This window comes from Phalacrocorax carbo, chromosome 2, assembly GCF_963921805.1.
Source record: "Phalacrocorax carbo chromosome 2, bPhaCar2.1, whole genome shotgun sequence".
Classification (NCBI taxonomy): Eukaryota; Metazoa; Chordata; class Aves; order Suliformes; family Phalacrocoracidae; genus Phalacrocorax; species Phalacrocorax carbo.
This window is the reverse complement of record NC_087514.1, coordinates 119,253,851-119,266,722: the sequence shown is the minus strand read 5'-3', so window position 1 is coordinate 119,266,722 and position 12,872 is coordinate 119,253,851. Positions and strand designations below refer to the sequence as shown.

Genomic DNA, 12,872 nt, shown 5'->3' with positions numbered 1-12,872 from the left:
GGGATGGAACACTGCAAAGCCCAGGCTTCCCAGTGCTTTGGTCACCCCATGCCAGGCTGCTGCAGCTGGTCAGCATTACCCTGCCCTGGGAGCCACCACTAGTTTTGTATGCAGCTGGCTGTCTCCTCAACCAGCAAAGGTTCAAATGCACAGAGCACTTCATTATCAGCAGCTGAGTATGGTGGGATCCTTCTCCTTTTATACAGTGCATTTGTTTTCAGGCTATGAATGCATATGCGCCTGTTATGGTTTCTGTGGTTAGCCAACAAGCCTCTGGTGGCCTAGGTCTGTATGGCATCGCAAGTAGGGACCTCCTATTTGTGGCACAGCAGCATTTAATGGGAGCTGCCAAACTCGGAGGCAAAAGAGCAAATCAGCTTTGGTTATAGATGGTGGTGCCCATGAAATCCATCCATAGGTCACAGAAAGTCCTCTGCCCAGATGTGATGGTCACCAACGCTAGATCAGGTCAGCTGAGGTCTTGTCTAGCTGAGCCTCATGGGCAGAGACTCTGCCACCTCTCTGGGCAACTAACTTCCTGGTGACTTTTTTTCCCTGACGGACAGCTTGAAACAACCAAAACAACCTGTGCCTGTTGCCTTTTTTTCTTCTGGCCATTTCTACAGAGAGAAGCTTGGCTCTGTTGCCTCTGTAACACCTCTCCAACCACGTGTTGGCTGCTATCAAGTCAGCCTGAGCCTCCCTATCTCCAAGCAAGCCCACATCCCTCAGGCTCTCCTCACAGGCCCCTGCCGTCTTGGTGTCCCTCTGACAGACCAGTTTCCTAATACCCCTCTTGAACTGGGGGGTTCCAGCACTTGAAGCAACACCCTAGGTACAGCCATTGACTATGTCAGGGCCCTGAGGGCACCAACAGGACTGACTGGCCCTGCCTGGCCCCTGGGGCCTCCCCCCAACCCTGCCCATGGCCCAGGACCCCATTTCAGATTTTACAGGCAAGTCACTGACCATTTTTTTGGGTGTTAAAAGTATCTAGACACAGACTTGCCTTAGAAAGGGCACTGAAACACCTAGTCCAACAATCATCTTCCACCTGAAGCTAGAAGGTGTTACTTTACAGCCTAAAATACTTTGTTTCTTCCTCAGGACATTTTCAGAAAAGTCACCTTCTTGCAATCCTTTCCTTTACAAAGTGACATGGTGCAACACCCCCCACACTTGATTTTTAGAGGCAAACTCCTGGCTCTCCTGGGAAGGCTTTTACCACTGACTTGAGCTCACCCCAGATTTTTCTCCAAGACTGAGCAAGCTGCAGGCACCACACAGCTTGCTGTGGACAAGTGCCCACCCTGCGCAACTCCCTTCTGCAGCTCTTGAACCCCCAAAATGAAGGCTTGCTGCTGCTTTTCTGCAGAAGGCGAGCTCAGCACCTAGCACCACCACGTCAGGATTTCTACCCATTTATGCAGAACTTCATGTTTTTTTCTTTGACAGCCAAGGTTAGAGCCATAGCACCACTCTTCTGGGATGTTGAGTCACCATGACTTCCTTCTTTGAAAATACCCCATCACTTGCAATATTTTAGAGTAATTAAGCGTGTGTGTGACACCCTTGCAATGTGATCAATATTTAAGGTATCTGAAGGGTCAAGACAGGGCATGGAATTAAATTCCTTGGAAATTTTAAATATACCAAGTTCGGCAGAACAATCTACCGAACTTATTTATCGCATCTACTTCTACTGCTTATCACCCGGGCAAAGACACCTTCCTTCAAGTTATTTTTATACATCCTATGACTGAGATGTTATACAAACCTTCCAAGTTTCAGTGGCTCTTTGTCAAAAACAGAAGGGACATTTCCCATGTTTTACGTATAGATCCTTATCTAATCAATCAAACTGTGTTTTACGGTTCAACTCCAACTATAATTTCATTTGGCTTTGTTCCTTGTAAAGTTAAACAAGGTATTATTTACTTTAGAATATAATACTCTTGGACTTTGTTTATACAACAGATTCTTCAAAACACTTCCCACCATTAATTCAAGAATACTTACTTTAAGCTTGATGAGCAACATTGTGAGTCTTGCTATTAATCACGCACCTGCTTCTTCCACTGTTTAAAGTGTGACATGATATAGCCCTGCTTGAGGAAAATCTGATGAACAAGATGCTAAAAAATTAGGGTTGTGTTTTAGAATGAGGGGAGGTCCAGGAAAGACTCATTACAGAGAACACCTAGGAGATATGCAAATAAGAGTGTATTTCGCTGGAATTTGAGTGGAAACGTGTGCTTGAGACTATTCTCTAGAAATACCTTGGCTCAAGTGTGCAAAAACTCCACGCAAGCACACTAGTGTAGTTCCCTCTTGCAGTTTAACCCTGGCCAGCAACTCAGCACCGCAGCCGCTTGCTTACTCCCTGCTGGTGCGATGGCAGAGAGAATCAGAAGGATAAAAGTGAGAAAACTTGTGGATTGAGATAAAGACAGTTCAGTAGGTAAAGAAAAACTGCACACACGATCAAAGCAAAACAAGGAATTCATTCTCTACTTCCCATGGGCAGGCAGGTGTTCAGCCACGTCCAGGAAAGCAGGGCTCCATCATGCATAATGGTTACTTGGGAAGACAAATGCCATTAACTCCAAATGTCCTCCCCTCCCTTCTTCTTCCCCCAGCTTTATATGCTGAGCATGATGTCATATGGTGTGGGATATCCCTTTGGTCAGCTGGGTTCAGCTGTCCCAGCCGTGCCCCCTCCCAACTACTTGTGCACCCCCAGCCTGCTCACTGGTGCAGTGGGGTGAGAGGCAGAAAAGGCCTTGACTCTGTGTAAGCCCTGCTCAGCAGTAGCTAAGACACCCCTGCATCAGTTTCCAGCACAAATCCAAAACATAGCCCCTATACCAGCTACTATGGAGAAAATTAACTCTATCCCAGACAAAATCAACACATTTCTGCGAAGGATAACCCACCTTCTGCCCTGGTAAACCAAGGTCTTATGGCTGGCCATGATCCTCAGCCACCTTACAAGGTCTACCACATTTGAACCTCCCGCTCTTCAAACACAGCTTGCGTATTAGTCTTGCATCACTTTTGTGTGTGTGTGTGTGGTCCAAGTATCTGCAAATATTCCATTTCAGTCACTGAGCTTTGGACAGTATTTTAATCTGGAAATGCTGGCACCCCTATTTGAGATCACCTCCAGCTGCATTTTGGATGACCACATATGCACCATCTACCAGAAGCGCACCGCTTTGTCATATAGCAACTGCAGCCCTGGCCCCACAGTGACAAGAAACACTGGCAGACATGGGCTAAACCCTGTGTACATAGAAGAAAGGGATTCTGCCAAAAAATGCACCCTGCTCAGCAATCTTTTCCTCCCGCAAGAACTGGAGGAAATATTGCTTCCATTCCCACCTTCAATTATTTATGACAGCAAATTTACAGCCCCAGTTTACGTTCTCTTGCCTTAAAAGTGAACATCACCAAGGATAATGCCACCCACGCTTCCTGCATGTGTGCAGACATCTCCTAGACCTTGACTTCCAACAACAACTGTAATAAAGAAATGTCAGTTAGACTCTTTTGAAGCAGGAGATTTGGAGCAAACAGCTCCTGGCCTCTTCTGGGGGACACTGACTTTTCGTCTTTCTGATATGGAGAAGGAAAAGGCACAAACCCAATCCCAGTGGCATTTCTACCCACAAGCCTATTTTTTACACTCCTGCTGGACGTGGTGCAGATCTGCCAGTCATGACAAACCTGACAGGTTCTGACACAGAGGCTTGCAGAAATGTGTCCTTTGGTTTGCTGCACATGCCACAATCATGACTCACTTTATGTGGTTACAAGAAGACACAGACAACCTGGCAAGCCCAGAGCAGACAAGAGATATCACCAGCATGATGCATACATTTATAGGCATCATTATATTTCTTGATTAGGATTGCAACTAAAAAACTTCCTAGTAAAACAAGATGCGTAGGCATGGGAAAGAAGTCAATGCCTTAGAACTGATGATTCCTGACACATGTACTGCATTGACAGGCATCTCATCCTCGCCACTGAGTAATCATTGACCCAAAATTTAGCACATGTGTGGGTGCCAGGGATGTGGTCGATTACATTGCATGAATGGAAATCAGCATCATCCAGAGGTGTAAAAAAAAATATTACTTGAGAAACTCCATTTTACCAAATGTTAAAGCTATTGCCAACTTAAGCAGGGGGATGGGGGTGTGTTGAACATGGACACTCTCAGGGAAAGCGGCTGCCTGTTTACATGTAGCCTGTTGCATTCTCCCAAAATTACAGTTTGACCTACACACAGCAGGAATGGCAATCAAAAACCCATCCTGGTTAAGAGTTTAAAGGGAAGAGGAGCAGTCTGACAGTGAATAACAGGAAGGCTAAGTGGGAATTACAGGCATCAGATACAAATGGCAAGTTAAACGGGGTATGTGGCTGATAGGGGAAGTTGAGTGAATTAATAAAAGGCTCCACAGCGTTACAGGCAGCAGGAGCTTAGGGCAGGCATGGGGCCATTTCAAGAGGCAGAGAGGAAAGTCAGGAACAGCAGAGGAAACATACCAGCTGCCTTCAGTTTCTGCTTCTGATTGCTTTTCTATTTTGAGATCGGTCCTCTTATGGAAAAGTACTGATGTACAGGCACCTTCCACAGCCACCACGTTTACTTTCAGCCTTCCCTGAACAGGAAAGCTCCGCGGCCGCAGGGTATGAAGAGCACCTGATAAGCCTCTGGCCCCAATTTCCACAATACTGGCTCAGAACAGACTAGCTCCCTCTGAGGCTGTTGCTGCCACCACACCACCACCAGCCTGCCAGGAAAGATGCCATCGATGTGACTTTGCAAGTTGGCAGATCAGCAGGCGAGCAGGGGTCAGCAGGTCCATGGCCAGAGGCAGGCCGGTGAGGGGTGAGGGGTGGCAAGGTGCTGTGCCCCCTCTGGCAGCCATCATGCCTCCTTCTTCTCTGCTGGGAGATGTGCCAGCTGGGGCGCAGCTGTATGCAGCAGCATGAGGCCGCAGAGCGTCATGGCGAGGCCGACCCACCACAGAAGCTTCCATGACTCCCCGAAGAGAAGCTTGCCCAGGATGGCCTGAAGGAAAAGACAGACAAAGCTTTACTGGGCCAAGCCGTCTCAAAGCCTCCTGCGCTGCCAGAGCTGCAGGGACTTCTGCTAGGAGAGCCTGTCCTGGAAAAAAAACTGCTTGAGGGAAAAATGCCTGCTGCTGGCAATGCCAGTGACAACCTATGCTACCATCCAGCTTGGAAGCACAGCCAGATTGTGCCCCAGAACAGGATACTGGCAGACGCGCGTGTGCTTTGCTGACTTCCCAGCACCTCTTGGGAGTCAAATGTCCAGTCAACTGGGTGACTCCAGTTGATAAAAAAGGGGCCCCACTGATTTGAGTTTTGGACACCACCATGGGCTGGCTGTGAGTTGTTGGAGCACAGAAACAAGACAGCTGCTGAGAAAAGCAAGCAGAAAAAAAAAAACATGTGGGTTAGAAATGCTCTTGTTGTCACTAGAGTCAGTGCGTCTTCATACCCAGCTAGGGTGGCTTTGGCTTGTCACCGGTGAGGTGCTGCAAAGGAAAAGCAAAACAAAGCAAAGCTACCAGCTCCAGCTCTCACTGGCAATTAGATAAGTTCAGTAAACTGTACAGCTGCTGCAAGGCGCTGCACTAGGCAGCAAGGCCCTTCCTCCTACACCACCCAGAGAAACCCTACAGCCTCTGCCATGAAAAACAGGCAGAACAGCTGAGGCCCAATACAATGCTTTCACGTCTGCCTGTAACTCTCCCTTTGCAGCCAGCGATGACAGTTGCACTGGGAGGTAAGCTATGGACAGTCACATGATAGTGTGACTGTTCCCACGTCGCTGTGCTCCTCCAGGCTTCAGCACCTGGGGAAAGGATCTACTCACTGAAGAGATGAAGTTGGAGGCTGTCGCCGTCACAGAGGCAGTGGCTGAGGAGGACGAGAGTCGCAGGGCTTTTGCAAAGAGCGTCCACATCACCGCATTGCACACAAACACCAGGCCAACACAGCCGATGCGAAGCAGCACAGGAAGCTGTAGGACAAAAGGGAAAAACTCCATGTGTTCTCACTGACTGCTTACTCACCCTATTTCACAGGTACTTTGGAGCAAAACCTAACAGGGTGGGCTGGTATTACATGAAGACAAATATATTAAATCGCAGAAAGAAACAGAAGCGAGGAAACAGGCCTGGATGGAACATGATCCTGGTGCGTCCTGCTGTGAGTCCAGGCTCAGGCCACAAGCCCGGAACTGCCAGAACAGCATACAGCAGCTGCCATTGCAGAAGCCAAACTCCAGAAGGCTCTCAAGCTCCTGATGTGGTCCACATGCAATCCCAGTGAAATGACCTTCACTCATCACTAGATGTGTAGAAAAGGGTAGAATTCAGCTCTGCCAGAGAGGAACACTGAAGCTGTATGTGCTGGCACTGTGCGTGGTCCAGGACCTGTTGGTTGTGAATTCAGACTGAGACCAGTGTGGTCCCAAGCCACTGGTCCTCACCACCTCCCATCACCGGGCCTGTCTTTACTCCTGGAGTGAGGGTAGAGCAGGGTCCTCTGAGAGGAAAGTGAGAGCTGAGTGGCTTTCTGCTTTATTTTGCATGCTCGCTAGAGAGCAGGTTTACTGAGAGCTCTCTGCTGCAGCGTTTAGCAGCAACAAAGCCAACCTCTGAATTCAAGAACCTTCAAGGCCAACTAGGTGCTCAGGAAAGAGCTACTCCTCAGCCAACCTGGTAAGACATGTAACAGCTTCAGGTTGAAAAAAGGGCAAAGCTTTGCCTAAAAAGCTTTCACCATTCACAGTCTCACCCCACACCCATAGTTTTAGCTGCTGCAGCCACCTCCCTAGCCCCTGGGTGTTGCGTACTTCATATGAAGACACCAAGGGAGGAAATCATAGGCAGAACGACTCTCACAAACACTCAGGGAGCACATGAGGCTAAGGAAAAGCAAGGCTTTGTCAAAGCCCATAGTGATCATGCCTTCATGGCCCATCACCTCTCTCAGTCCATGGTAGGCTCCATCTTGAAGCAGACAGAAATGTAGGTATGAAGCCACCAACACACACAGCTAAGAGGTGACACCTGCCCTGTGGGAACAGCTGCATGGCAGCCCCCTGCCTGTCGCCTAAACCAATGGGGGTCACCAATCACCCTCTGCTCCTACTCAGAAAAAATTATTAACTGCAAGCTAGGGGAGACCACAGGGATTTCTGAAGCAAGTGATGCAGCAAGCACAAAGCTAAAGAGGAAGGGCCATAAAGCTCTGGCTGATGGCTGGTGCAAGCTCTCCAAGGCTAACCCCATCCCAGAGAGGGACAGTTCAGGTATTTAGCCTCATTTTGCCCCACGTGTGACAAAGGTCTCCAACTTTATCAGGGCAACGGTAAACGATCCAAAATGATTCTCACCAGTGAAGCATGTTGCTTTCCCACCAGTCCCACAGCAAACTCTGCAGAGAGGAATAAGAGGGACAACCATACCCAGCTGCTACTGGCCTTTTACAGAAGAAACCTGCTGCTGTGTTACGGCTCACTGGGGGGTGAGGTTTGCCTCCTGGCTTCACCCTCTGCCTGTATGACCAGACAGTTTTACCTTGCTCTGGGCAAGTTGTGTACATCCACATATACCTCTGGTGGGTTGGCAGACTTGGGAGTAAAGAGATGAGAAGGGAAAACAATTCTCTATGTTTCACCTACATTCAGTATATTATTTCTGGATCAGAAAGAGCCTACTGAGGTACATGGCTAGAAAAAAGCACCTTAAAAAAAGATCTTGCTACTGTCTTTACCCACCTGCCCGAGCGTGTACAGAGGATGGAGCCCAGGCTCTGTTCCAAGCTGTGTTGGGATATGACAAGAGGCAGCAAGTAAAGATTAGAACAAGTGAAGTGTTGATCTAAGGAAAAACAAAGGTGATCAAACACTGGGACAGAGGCCATGGGCTCTCCAACCTTGGAGATATTAAAAACTTAACTGGAGAAGGTCATGAGCAACCTGTTGCAGAGCAGGGACTGGACTAGAGACCTCCAGAGGTCCTGATTCAAATTAGTCTGTGAGTCAATCAGTGGTGGAGCAAAGCTGAATCCCACCATTACAGCAGCTATGCTATCTTCAAAAGTGCCCCTGAACCCATGGGTTCTTCTGATCTTCTTCTATTGCAGAACCAAGGAAATCAGATGCAGTGTGCTCTGGAGGTGGCATATGCCCAGCAGGAAGGTTTTCCAGAGATGTCAAGTCACTCTGTGTTCTAGGCAGGGGAGTGGTCCTTGCAATGGCATGCAGTCAGAGAGACAGGAACATCCCCAGGTGTTCCCACAAGGAAGGAGGGAGGTATGAATTCCTCCCCTGCCAAAGGCTTAGCTGAGCCAGCCCAGTGAGTCAAGGATTAGTGTTCTGATTGCTTTTCTAAAATGAGATTAATTTCAGTGTACACTTCAGATAATCCAGAACCACTCCTGATGTGGCAGAAGTAATTTTAGATGAAGTTTGGCAGGGGAGAAGGGAAAGTAAAGGAAGACTTTTGTTCCAAGTGAAATGACCCCTCCTGGTCAGGCTGCTCTCAGGCCAGGCCATCACAACACATCCTTCTGGCCAGGAAATCCATCTTTGTGCTGCCATTGAGTATTCTGCTATCCTACATCATAACCTCTTAGAAGCAACAACACACGTTTAACATTTGCTGATGCTTTCCACACGGCACAAGTGATGGCTGCTCTCAGATCTATTTTCAGATTTCTGTAGTTATTCCTCAAACACAAAACTGCTTGAATTCCTGTCACCATGTGGCTGCTTGCAGAAATGCCTTTGTAGCAAGCGTCAAGGATTCAGTGAGACCTCTGAAACGCTTAAGTGTCTATGGTCCTGTGTAATTTAAGCTACTAGGAAGATTACCGCATTTACTTAAAACTTGGATAGTTTTACAGCTAAACTGATTAATTTAATTCACAATTACCACCTAGAATGGATCTGAAATTATCCAGAAAAAAGAAATATAATCACAGAATCATGGCATGGTTAAGTTTGGAAGGGACCTCTGGAGATCACCCAGTCCAGCCAGCAGGTTGCCCAGGACCACGTCTAGATGGTTTCTGAGTGTCTCCAAGGATGGAGACCCCACGACCTCCCTGAGCAACCTGTGACACGGCTCCGTCATCCTCACAGCAAAAAAGTGTTTCCCCGATGTTTGAGGGGAACCTCCTGTGTTTCAGTGTGTGACCATTGCCCCTGGTCCTGTCACTGGGCACCTCTGGAAAGAGCCTGGCTTGGTCCTCTGTGCGCCCTCCCTTCAGGTATTTATGTAAAATTGATGAGGTCCCCCTGAGCCTTATCTCCTCCAGGCTGAACCATCCCAGCTCTCTCAGCCTCTCCTATGAGTGGTGCTCCAGTCCCTTCACCATCTTTGTGGCCCTTTCTTGGACTCCTGCCAGTATGTCCATCTCTCTCTTGTCCTGGGGAGCTCTGAACTGGACCAGAACTCCAGGTGTGGCCTCACCAGTGCTGAGCAGAGGGGAAGGATCCCCTCCCTTGACCTGCTAACAACACTCCTCCTCAATGACAAAATACTTTGTGTAGCACCTTAAAAAAAAAAAACAAAACCAACAGAGGGAAACATTTCTATAAATTTCAAAGCAGAAAAATACTCAGAAAAGATGTCGTCAACATTTTCAGTAATTCCACACTCTGCTTTTCTGTTAGTGCTTTTTGGTGGGGATTGGGAACACTAGAAGGATTTAAATTTTTTTTATTATCCTTCCTGCCGTCCTTTCTGGTATACTGGAAAGGATCATCAGAATAGGCAAGTATGAAATTTTTGCTTTTATAACCATCTCTAATAATCACACATAAATTGATTTTCTTTTGTCCAGATGCAAGGCTGGGGTTTTTTCAGATCCAGTTTCTCTTGTGCGTTCTCCTTGGGATTTTAAGTCCAAATGTACATTTTCCATATGAGTAACACCACCTGCTCTATGCCTAAATGGGTCTCCCCGGTGTGTTTTTATGATACGCACATGCTGCCTGCCTCAGCGCCTCCGCACTGACACCGCCTGGGTGAGAGCTTCACCTCCGCAGGTAAGGACACCGCGTGCCTGAGGCGAAAGGCCGGCAGTCCCATGTTAACCTTAAGCACGACGAGGTTTGAGAAACGCAACTGAGATAAAGATCACCCCTTACCAACACCCAAGGAGAGCTCACCAGGTGAGCACGTCGGACGAGCAGCACAACCAACTGCTCCACCCCTCCCTCTTGTCATGAGCAAGCAGAAACAGAGCAAGAGAAGGAGCGGGGCAACATGATTAGCAAAGCAGAGGGCCGAGAACAAGCCCTTTCTTTGATACTCGAGCGTACTAACGTGCTGCTTTTAAAGTAAAACTGCCACAAAAGCACTGCAAATGGGCTTTCAGAGGTGGGCTTAGTTTTCACTCTTCTACGTGCCAGCAGACTCGCTTCAGCCTGCTGGCTGTTCCCCTCACCTCACCGCGTTAGCCGGGCACCGCTCCCCGAGGGGGTGAGTCACGGCCCCGCTCCCCAGGACCGCCCCAGTTTCCCCAGCAAAGCCCTCCTAAGACAAGTGCCGGGCACCCCCAGGAAGAGCACCAGGAAGCACCGGCTCGCTGCTTCCCCGTGACAGAGGCAGCGCGAAGCGCGGCCCGAGCGGCTGGGTACCGCCCGCCGGGGCAGGCCGCAGCCCGGCTGACGCACGTCGCTTCCCTGCGCCCATTTCCTCCTTCCTTACCCAGGCTCCGGCCGCCGCCCCGCCCGGCCCCACCGCTAGCTTCGCCGCGGCGGCCGCCGCCGCCCCCAGCAGCCCCGCAGCCGCCGCCGCCGCCGCCCGCCCGCATGGCCCGGCCCGGCCCGGCCCGGCCCGGCCCAGCCCAGCCCGGCGCCTTCCGGGCCCTGCGCGGGGCGGGGCGGCTGAGGGGGGAAGGGGAAAAGACACACGCACCTGTGCAACGTTCGTTGACGTACGAAGGCTTTATTTCTTAATTAGGAAAAAAAAGGATGGAGTACAAGAAAGCCGTAGATGTACAGCACAGAGAGAGGGGTGATGGGCCAGCAGCGGGCAGGAGACCCTGCCGGCAGCAGTCCCACAAGGCACATGGATGCTCAGAGGAGCGTTTGTAATCCTAGGGCACAGCAGTAAGAAATACAGCCTATAGGAGACAACAGCGTTGCTGGCCAAGAGAAAGGCCCTCGAGGTTGCTTGTAATCGTTGTTAGTTACTTCTGAGCTCTGTTAGTATTCACCTACAGAAAAAAAAAGCACCCCATTTTACAGTCAGTGCTTTACTTCTATACTCCACAGAACTGTTCAAGAGGAAACTAGTCTTCAGGATTAGGCAACTTTAAAATTCATAGATAAGCTGGGGGAAATTCTTCATTCCCCATGTCAAATACTGAAGAAACTCAGGAGGTATCCTCGCTGGTACTTGACACACATCTTTCTCTTCACTCCCTTTTGCCCCATGGCCCGTGGGCAAAGGTAGCATTGTATGAAGTAGCCAAAAAGAGCATGATGGTATTACTGACAGTAATAAAAAAAAAGCTAAAACACACAACTGTTTGATAATGGCATATAAATCAATGTTTTCTGTTCCTCTAATAAATGTTTCAGGTATTTGCAATAAATCTCGAGTGCGATTAAATGAACTAATGCTATACTCCAAAATTGTTCCACATCGTTTCAGATCATGTTTCTTAAACAAGAACTTAAAAAGTTCTTAAATTTTTGTTTGATAAGAAAACGGTTGCAAAATACTTCAAAAGAATTTCCTACAATGCTAATACAAAAGTCTCCTATAAGTTCATACTGGGGAACAATGTTTAAAAAGCATTTTAACTTCAGACAGAGAAAGAAAAGAATACAAAGCCGGAAGATATCCATAGTACTATTTACAAGTCTATTACTAAATTCACATTCATGCTTTAGTGAACAAACTTCAATATGTAAATGATTTAAGCAACGCATAAGTATGAAGAGTTAATAAATTTGACAAATCAATTTTGACACAGTAAAAACAGCCTATGTTTTGCTTAAAAAAAAAAATCACAAAAATTGTGCTTTTTAAAATTCAGCTCTGATAAAAAAACGTAGCATTTCGGAAGAGTTAGGAACCTGAATAAAAGCACAAAAGGCAACAAAAATCCAGGTGTGTTCCCAGTGAGAAAGCTTCTCCTTGGCAAGGTACAAAAGTTTCAAAGAAGTATGTTCCAGCACCTATACAAAATGAGTTTTTGAAAAATTACAAGAAGGTATTAATATGTCACTGAAAGCTGCCCACATAGCTGGAGTAAAATTCTTCACTAAAAGTTACCACCAGCAAAAAAATCCAGGAAACAAATATTGATTATGATTATTCCACGGCTGCAGCAGAAGTCCAGTTTGATAACTGGCTTTTTTCTTATTCTGTACACTTCAAAAATATGGCTCTGCAGTTTTATTTGTGTCATTGTAGCTGATCATGATGCCTACACGTCACATTTTCTTAATTCTCTCAAAAAAGCATTTTCAACTCGTAGCCTTTTAGTTTCCTGTAAAACAGAAAAAAACATAGAATATAATGGAATCATTGAATGTCCTGAGTTGGAAGGGACCCACAAGGACCATCAAGTCCAACTCCTGTCCCTGCACAGGACAATCCAATCCCTGTGAGCGCTGTCCAAGTGCCTCCTCAATAGCTTCAGGCTTGGTACCATGACTGCCTCCGCTGGGAGCCTGTTCCAGTGCTCCACCACCCTCTGGGTGAAGAACCTTTTCCTAATATCCAGCCTAAACCTCCCCCGGCACATCTTCCTGCCATTCCCTCGGGTCCTAAGTAACTGACGTGGGAGTATTACGG

The 12,872-nt window shown here is 47.8% G+C and overlaps 3 protein-coding genes across 4 annotated transcripts in view; 1 reads left to right on the top strand and 2 right to left on the bottom strand.

The window, feature by feature from the left end:
- KIAA1143 (KIAA1143 ortholog) overlaps nucleotides 1-12,872 on the top strand; it is a 259,367-nt gene that overhangs the window by 141,782 nt on the left and 104,713 nt on the right. The window lies entirely within an intron of this gene.
- TMEM42 (transmembrane protein 42) lies at nucleotides 2,487-11,500 on the bottom strand. The gene is made up of 4 exons (XM_064441804.1): nucleotides 11,431-11,500; nucleotides 10,770-10,948; nucleotides 5,918-6,064; nucleotides 2,487-5,086 (listed from the first exon to the last, which is right to left on the bottom strand). Exons 1-4 carry the CDS (start codon nucleotides 11,498-11,500, stop codon nucleotides 4,943-4,945), a joined length of 540 nt encoding a protein of 179 aa, XP_064297874.1. The 3' UTR covers nucleotides 2,487-4,942.
- KIF15 (kinesin family member 15) overlaps nucleotides 10,994-12,872 on the bottom strand; it is a 43,108-nt gene continuing 41,229 nt past the window's right edge. For both annotated transcript variants that reach the window (XM_064444065.1, XM_064444066.1), the window contains one exon: nucleotides 10,994-12,564. In XM_064444065.1, coding sequence (XP_064300135.1) covers nucleotides 12,502-12,564 — 63 coding nt within the window. In that variant the 3' untranslated portion in view covers nucleotides 10,994-12,501. The remainder of the gene's footprint in view (nucleotides 12,565-12,872) is intronic.

Excerpts from the sequence above, each read along its gene's own strand:
- TMEM42 (XM_064441804.1), bottom strand. The coding sequence starts at position 11,500 with ATGGGGCAAAAGGGAGTGAAGAGAAAGATGTGTGTCAAGTACCAGCGA. Across the intron at positions 10,949-11,430 it reads ATACCTCCTGAGTTTCTTCA|CCGCCCCGCCCCGCGCAGGG; the intron begins GTATTTGACATG and ends TTCCCCCCTCAG. Across the intron at positions 6,065-10,769 it reads GGGCGGCGGCCGGAGCCTGG|CTTCCTGTGCTGCTTCGCAT; the intron begins GTAAGGAAGGAG and ends TTTGTCCTACAG.